Here is a 7771-nt window from a genome sequence, read left to right on the forward strand (position 1 = left end):
GCTCTGTTTAATCAAATGTTTGTTATGTCCAGGTGTCTTTGTCTGTCTCCTTTCCCAGATTTATCCAGAGACAGTTATCTCATGTTGGAGACTCTTTCCCCTTGAGGACCAAGGAGAATATCCACTTAAAAATTAAAAAATAATCGGAGCGGTGGCATGCCTGTAGATCCTGTTACCTGCGTGGCCACCTGGTGTGCTCCCCCTTGGTGGAGTTCCAAACTGGAACTGCTCTTTGTCCTGCAGGGGGAAGAGCTTGGTACTCAGGAAAATATCATCACAATAAACATAACTGAATGGAATCTGACAGACTGCTCTGCCCCATCAGGAATATAGACATGAGGGATTTCAAAGGCGTGAGCGAGCCCGTGACACACCAGAGCCATTCAAATTCATTTTGGCTGCCCGGCACTGTACGAATAATGGCACAGTGTATGTCTGGTACTGTGGAGCTTTTCCAAATCGCCTTGCAATGAATGCAGGCTGCACGTCCAGAGCTGCCATAAAAGCTGATATTCATAAAGCCACCCACGACTGCAAATAAGTGGCCTACAGAGGGTAGTAATTAACGCACATACAGATTAACGCATGTGCCCTTTGCTGAGTGAATACCGTGCTGTTAATTTTTTTGTAGGAATTTTGTAGGCTCATAAATCGCGTGTTGTGCGAGCTGTGTGCTCTCCTCAGGGATGGGCACGGCCCCAGGAGCTCGGGGCGCGTTCGGACAGCGCTCCCGGGCACAGGGCAGGGTTTGGGGTGTCAGTGCGGGGCCGGGAGCTGCACTCAGCAGCGATGTCGGGCTGTTCGCGGCGGTGCCGAGCCCGCCGGGCCGGGCCGGTCCGAGCCGTGCCCGCTCCGTGCCCGCTCCGTGCCCGCCCTGAGGCGGCGCCGCCGCCATCTTCCCCGCGCGGCGCCCCCTGGCGGCGCTCGCCCGGCACCTCTCGCGAGAGTTCCCGCCCGGCCCGCCAAGATGGCGGCGGCCATGGCGGCCCCGGGCCGGGTGCGCACCCGGGACGTGCTGCTGCCCGGCGGCCCCGCCGACTTCGGCTCGCTCCTGCTCTCGCCGCCGGTGCTGGCGGGGCTGGAGGCCGCCGGCTTCCACCGGCCGTCTCCGGTGCAGCTGAAGGCCATCCCGCTGGGGCGCTGCGGGCTGGGTGAGCGGGCGGGCCGGGCGCGGGGCCGGGGCTGTCCCGGGGCTCTCCCGGGGCTGTCCCGGGGAGGAGAGGGACCCCGCGCCGCTCTTTGCAGATCTCATCGTGCAGGCCAAGTCTGGCACCGGCAAGACCTGCGTGTTCGCCACCATCGCCCTGGACGCGGTGCTGCTGGACAGCCCCGCCACGCAGGTGAGGGGAGAGAGGGAGGAGGAGAGGGAGAGGAGACGGAGAGGGAGGAGGAGAGGGAGAGGAGGGGATCCTCCCCTCCCCTCTCCCGCTGATTTTGGGGGATCCGGCCCTGGGGCTGCGCGGTTCACATCGCCGGGCTCTCAGCGCCATCCCGCGGCTCCCATCCTCCCGTTGATCCCTTCCCCGCACAGATCCTGATCCTGGCTCCCACCAGGGAGATCGCCGTGCAGATCCACGCCGTGATCACCACCATCGGCACGCAAATGGAAGGCTTGCAGTGCCACGTGTTCATCGGGGGGACGCCGCTGAGCCAGGACAGGAGCAGGCTGAGGAAGTGCCACATCGCCGTGGGCTCCCCAGGTGGGGACAGCCCGGCTGTGCCTTGTGCCTGCTGGGCTCAGTAACCCTGGGCTGGCTGTGCGTGCTGCCTCAGGAGTTCAGGAATGCTTTCAGAGCTCGCTGTTAGGTGTGTGCGGTCCCGCCCTCAGCGCTGCTCTCCCCTTGCTGCCCTGCAGGGCGGATCAAGCAGCTGATCGAGCTGCAGTACCTGAGCACGGCCAGCGTCAGGCTCCTGGTGCTGGACGAGGCTGACAAGCTGCTGGAGGAGGGCAGCTTCCAGGAGCAGGTCAAGTAAGGCAGAGCCCTCCTGCGCTGCCCCGGGGATTGCATCAGTGCTTTTGTGTGAGTAACTGCCCTGCTTGTGTCCCTCAGCTGGATCTACTCCTCCCTGCCTGTCAACAAGCAGATGCTGGCAGTGTCAGCCACCTACCCCGAGTCCCTGGCTGCTGCTCTCACCAGGTACATGAGGGAGCCCACCTTCGTGAGGCTGAACCCCACGGACCCCGGCCTCCTCGGTGAGCACACAGTCCTGCCTGCAGGATGCATGCTTTTTCATGATCATGCCTGTAGAATGCATGGTTTTTCATGATCATGGGCCTGTAGAATGCCTGGTCTTTCACAATCATGCCTGTAGGATGGATGCTTTTTCACAATCATGCCTGTAGAATGCATGCTTTTTCATGATCATAGCTGTAGAATGCATGGTTTTTCATGATCATGCCTGCAGGATGCAAGGTTTCTCATCATTTCACCCCTGAGTTATCAGTTTGTGAATATCACTTCCCAGTGTTGATGTAGTGAATCCTGAAGTGGAATGGGAAGGTCCTTAAAGGCCTTTCCAGCCCAAACCAGTCTGTGATTCTGTATTTTTAAAATTCCAGTGACACGTGGAGCTCTCTGCTTCTTCTATCCATTTGAAAAATTTCAGCCTTTTAAGAAAAGCTCCTCCTGGAGGCTCTCCTGTGTGCCTGTGTGCAGTTTCCCTTCAGTTTACAGAGCTCTGTGCACGTTTTTGTGGCAACCCCCAATCTCTTGTTTTGCTTTCCTGCTCAGGGCTGAAGCAGTACTACAAAATTGTGAATTCCCATCCCCTCCCACATAAAACCTTTGAGGAGAAAACCCAGCACATGCAGGAGCTGTTCAGCAAGATTCCTTTCAACCAGGCCTTGGTGTTCTCCAATCTGCACAGCAGGTAACCCACGTGGGGTAGAACACCTGGGCAAAGCAGGTTTGGGAGCAGAGCTTGTGATCTCCAGCCAGGGCTGCATCCGTGGGGCCTCTGAGGTCTCAGCACTCTGCAAACTTCAGCCTGGGGAATGCCCTGTGAAACACTGAAAATGCCACAGTGCAGTCCTTGGCTGTGGAGAACAACCTGAGAGCTGGCTGGTGTTGCCAGGCCTGGGGTTTGTTTCCTGTCCTCAGTGTGTGTGTTCCCTCAGGGCTCAACGTCTGGCTGAAATCCTGACATCCAGAGGCTTCCCTGCTGAGTGCATTGCAGGTAAATTCATTCACAATTTTGAAATCCTGACATCCAGAGGCTTCCCTGCTGAGTGCATTGCAGGTAAATTCATTCACAATTTTGAAATCCTGACATCCAGAGGCTTCCCTGCTGAGTGCATTGCAGGTAAATTCATTCACAATTTTGAAATCCTGACATCCAGAGGCTTCCCTGCTCAGTGCATTGCAGGTAAAGCCATTCACAATGTTCTGATTCCACTGAAACTGTGCATAAATGTCACCTAAAATAGGAAAATACATCTTAAATCGTGCCTTGCAGGGGCTCTGGTTCAATGGCTGAGAATAGCATTTGACTTTTCATAGGTTTCTAAGACTCAGTCTACAAGGAAAAGAATTATTTTTGTAATGAGTGACCTGAGTTTTCCAGTTTTGTTTGTTCCTTCTTTATTCATTTGGGGTGATGTTTGAGGAGGTTTCTGACTTATTTCTGATGATAAATTTCTGATGATACAAAGCAGTGTTTTCTAGAATGTGAGGGGCATAAAGATGAAGAATGTAACCTGCTTCTAACTTTTGTCTTCCTAGGCAACATGAATCAGAGCCAGCGCCTTGATGCCATGGCTAAATTAAAGCAATTCCACTGCAGAGTTCTGATTTCCACAGACTTGGTGAGCTGTTACTGCTTTCAAACAAGCTTTTTACAGATCCTATTTCAAATTTATTAACTGCTCTGCAAATTTTACAGCATGCAGGAGTACTGCACGTAAAGTCACTTCAGAGGGTCAGATTTTCTTGGAATTGGAGAGAACTCAAACGTGCTGACAGAGCACCAGGAACTGTGATTCATTTTCAGAGTGGGGGTAGAGATCACCCCCATTCCCCTGGGGGGTAGAGATCACCCCCATTCCTCACCTGCCTGCCCATGGCAGGGGCTGCAGTGAGGTGATGCTTCCAGGGCCCATCCAACCCCACCCATTCTGTGGTCTGGCTCAGAAATTGCCAATTTATCTGTTGCTGTGCAGCTAAAAGCTGTGGGCAGCGTGCTGTGAGTGCCAGACGTGCTGGGGTGACCCTGACATGTTGGGTGACCCCACTGTGCTCCCCCCAGCCTCTCACACCTGGGTTCTGTGTTTATTTCAAGCTCTGTGCAGTTGCTCAGCCCTCACTGCCCTTTCCTCCTCCTCCTCCCTGCAGACATCTCGTGGAATTGATGCTGAGAAGGTGAACCTGGTCATCAACCTGGACGTGCCCCTGGACTGGGAGACCTACATGCACCGCATCGGCCGCGCGGGGCGCTTCGGTGGGACCTGCTGGGCTGGGCTGGGCTGGGCTGGGCGCTCTGGGCTCTGCTGGGGTCAGCTCTGAGCTCTGCTGGGCCTGGCCCTGCTGGGCCTGACCCTGCTAGCCTGAGCTCTGCTGGGCCTGCATTAACTGTGCTCTGTCCCACAGGCACCCTGGGGCTGGCTGTGACCTACTGCTGCCGTGGGGAGGAGGAGAACACCATGATGAAAATTGCTCACAAGTGCAACCTGCAGCTCCTTCCTCTGCCAGGTGGGCTCTGGGCTGGGGCTGCTCTGGGCTCGGGGCTTTGCTGTCAGTCAGAGCTGCAGACAGGCCCAGGGCTGTGTCCCTCTCTGCTGGGGCTGTGCCTCTGCTGCCCACGTTCCTCACACCCAGCTCTGACAAGTGGAGTGGTGTTTGTCTTGAGCAGCCTTTGGTGCCCCTGTGAAGGAAATGTGGCTCTTTAAACTCCTCTGGGAGTTGAAGGGGTTGATTTGTGCCCTCCCTTGATGTCTGACAGGCAGTTTTGGGGAGCTTCTCGTGGGCTCTGGTGTGGGCCCCAGAGGGAGGGGTACCTTTGGTTGAGAGGCTGCTTGTTTCCCTTCTGTGCAGAGCCAAACCTTTGACTCAGTGCTGCTTGTTTCCCTTCTGTGCAGAGCCAAACCTTTGACTCAGTGCTGCTTGTTTCCCTTTTGTGCAGAGCCAATCCCCCCTGGAGTGATGGAGCAGTTTGAGGAAGGGCAGGTGGAAGTTAAACCTGCAATACCCACGGCTCCTGTGGTGAACTCTGACACTGTGAGTCCTGAACCAGAGCAGCCAGTGCTGCAGCCTGTCCAGAATGGCTTTCCAGACATTCCTCAGCCTCCCTCTAATCTTCCAAGGGATAATTCTTCTGTAGAAAGGCCAAAAAAGACTCCGAAGCAAAAACAGATTAAAAAGTGCACAAATCCTTCAAATGTACAGAAAAATAGAACCCCCCAAACTTCCAGCTCTCTCATAGAACAGAGGAACCAAGCCAAACCCATCTCCAGGATGGATGGACACAGCACTCAGGCTCCAGACAAGGAGGCCTTAAAAAAGAACCTTCCCAAAATTCCATGCTTGTCTTCTTTCAAAACCCAACTCACCAGTCCCTGGAGCTTCTCAGATTTTGTTGAAGATTATGAATATTTCATTAAAGAGGGGTCAGAGAGAGAGGTGGAGATTTTAAGGAGTTACTCAGGCCCAGGAGAGCAGCGTGAGCTGCCCAGAAATGGGGATGTGGAGTGGGAGGAGATGGAACATCACCCAGAGGCAGCAGCAGGCGGGGCTGACAGCGACGGCTCGGAGAGCTCCAGGGGTTCCTTCCACAGCAGGGCCAGTCACTCGTGCTCTGAGGCCTTTTCAGACACACAGGAGCCAAGCCCTGTGCCCCCAGCAGGGTTCTGTGCCACACCTGAGGCTCCTCGGGAGCCACCCCACAGCCCGAGGCAAAAGGAAGCGAGGAAGAAAGTCCCGAAACAAAATGCTAAGCACAAGAAAAGCCACAAGCAGCAGTGCTGCAGTCCTGCCAGGAGCAGAGCTGAGGAGGAGGGCAGCTGCAGCTCCTGGGGTGGGGCTGCCCACGAGGGCTGCAGCTCTGGGCACTGCTGGAGGTGTTACTGCCAGGCCTGGCAGAGCTACTACACAGCAGTGGCCGAGTTCAGCAGGAGTTACTGGCACCTCAGCTGCAGCACTGCCCACCACATGCACTCAGTCTATCTCCAGGAGCTGCTCAGGGATGAGGATTGATGTCCTGATGCTGGCTGGGAGCAGGGCTGGGCAGGCCTGGGACAGCAGGGCTGCTCCAAAGGACACTGACAAGAGATGGGTGTTGTTCAGATGGAGAAAAATGGTGTCTGTATAGGCAGCTGTGTCTGGGGAATGCTTTACACAGGTCCACTGAGGATGTTACAGTTTGTTAAATAAAAGGAAAAGAAAGACAGCTGGATGTTCAGTTGGAATCTTTACAATGCAAAATAAAAAAAGGGATGACAAAAGGCAGCCATTCCCACCTAAGAAATGTCAGCAAGGAGAAAATACAGAACAATCCCAGCTGCATTTCATGGGATCCCAGAGTGGTTTGGGTGGGAAGGGACCTTAAAGTTCACCTTGTTCATGGCAGGGACACCTCCCCTGCCCCAGGTGCTCCCAGCCCTGCCCAGCCTGGCACTGCCAGGGATCCAGGGGCAGCACAGCTGCTCTGGGCACCTGTGCCAGGGCTGCCACCCTCTTGCCTCCTTGCCTTCCCTGTGGGGCTCCATGTCTGTTCACAGGGGTGATCATCCCATTTTCCCTGATTCTCTTGGTAAACATATACCCAGTTATATCCCAGTGAAGTGGCAGAGTGAAATGAGCATCTCAATGCCTGTATTGCTAATTGAAATCCAGTTAATTAACACTGTATAAATAACATTTCTATACCGAGGTGTGCAGCAGGCTGTGTGGTGGAGGATTTAATTATGTAGAAAATGTGCAGCAATCATAATTGGTCTGTCCCTCTGGGTGCAACAGTATCAGACTAGACTTCCCACACTTAGAGGAATGTTTAATTAGAAATGGAATTACCTATTAGTGCTAAAACTAATTGATATTTCCTGTTGGCTTGTACAGAGCTGTCCTGGGGCAGGAAAAGATGGGAGTGCTGGCTGGCTCGGGTGCTGGCCCCTGCTCTAGTTTTGAAAGTTTTTCTTTCTGTGCTTTGTTCCTGCCTCACTCCCTCTGAGTCACAAATGACTCCAGGGAGGGGCTCCCCTTTCTCTGCCTGGTTGGAAAAGGCCAGGACAGCATGATTGTGTTTCCAGGATGGATTCACATTCACAGAGGGGACCCTGGAAGAGATGCCCTGCAGGATCTGCATCATTGCTGTGCTGTGGCATCTCCCTGATTCCATTAATGATTGCTTAGGGAAGAGTTAATTAGCATTGGAATGCAACTGCAGTGGCCTAGGTCAGCACCCAAAGTTCTCCAAAAGAGCCTCCCAGGAGGTTTGTAGAAGAAATTCCAGCATGCTGTTGGTATTTGTGGCACATACTCTGTTTAATCCGGGTTGGATACATCAGGTACAGCAGTGGCACAAGACTCAATACTGTAAATGATATACAAGTTTCAACAGATGCACTACAATTCCAAAAGAAGACAACAGGAAACTTGGTTCTTCTAGAAAGTTGTTCTCGAGTGAAGCTACCTGCAGTTGTGTCCAGTACATTTCGTATCTGTCCTCTGCCATTTGTAAAGCAAAGCCCATTTAAAGTAGGAAAATAGAAAAGAATCAGGTTGAGAGCTTCTTACGACATAGAACTCCTAAAGAAAACACCGTTGCATTGGAATGCCGT

At 53.8% G+C, this 7771-nt stretch overlaps 1 protein-coding gene across 2 annotated transcripts; it reads left to right on the forward strand.

Annotated features, from left to right (window-relative positions):
- Window positions 1-955: 955 nt before the first annotated feature.
- DDX20 (DEAD-box helicase 20) lies at window positions 956-6381 on the forward strand. 2 transcript variants are annotated; one of them, XM_039695751.1, is made up of 11 exons: window positions 956-1151; window positions 1246-1340; window positions 1532-1700; window positions 1856-1970; window positions 2052-2194; window positions 2733-2871; window positions 3119-3177; window positions 3723-3805; window positions 4332-4437; window positions 4587-4688; window positions 5119-6381. In XM_039695751.1, exons 1-11 carry the CDS (start codon window positions 968-970, stop codon window positions 6186-6188), a joined length of 2265 nt encoding a protein of 754 aa, XP_039551685.1. In that variant the 5' UTR covers window positions 956-967; the 3' UTR covers window positions 6189-6381. The 2 variants fall into 2 exon arrangements, with proteins under 2 accessions (XP_039551685.1, XP_039551686.1); XM_039695752.1 differs by lacking the exon at window positions 956-1151 and having other exon boundaries at window positions 1264-1340; window positions 1555-1700.
- Window positions 6382-7771: the final 1390 nt, after the last annotated feature.

This window comes from Passer montanus, unplaced genomic scaffold, assembly GCF_014805655.1.
Source record: "Passer montanus isolate IOZ18808 unplaced genomic scaffold, ASM1480565v1 scaffold93, whole genome shotgun sequence".
In the NCBI taxonomy this organism is placed as follows: domain Eukaryota; kingdom Metazoa; phylum Chordata; class Aves; order Passeriformes; family Passeridae; genus Passer; species Passer montanus.

Coding starts and splice junctions, on each gene's coding strand:
- DDX20 (XM_039695751.1), top strand. CDS start 968: ATGGCGGCGGCCATGGCGGCCCCGGGCCGGGTGCGCACCCGGGACGTG. Junction 1,341..1,531: donor TGGACAGCCCCGCCACGCAG/GTGAGGGGAGAG, acceptor TTCCCCGCACAG/ATCCTGATCCTGGCTCCCAC. Junction 1,971..2,051: donor AGCTTCCAGGAGCAGGTCAA/GTAAGGCAGAGC, acceptor TGTGTCCCTCAG/CTGGATCTACTCCTCCCTGC.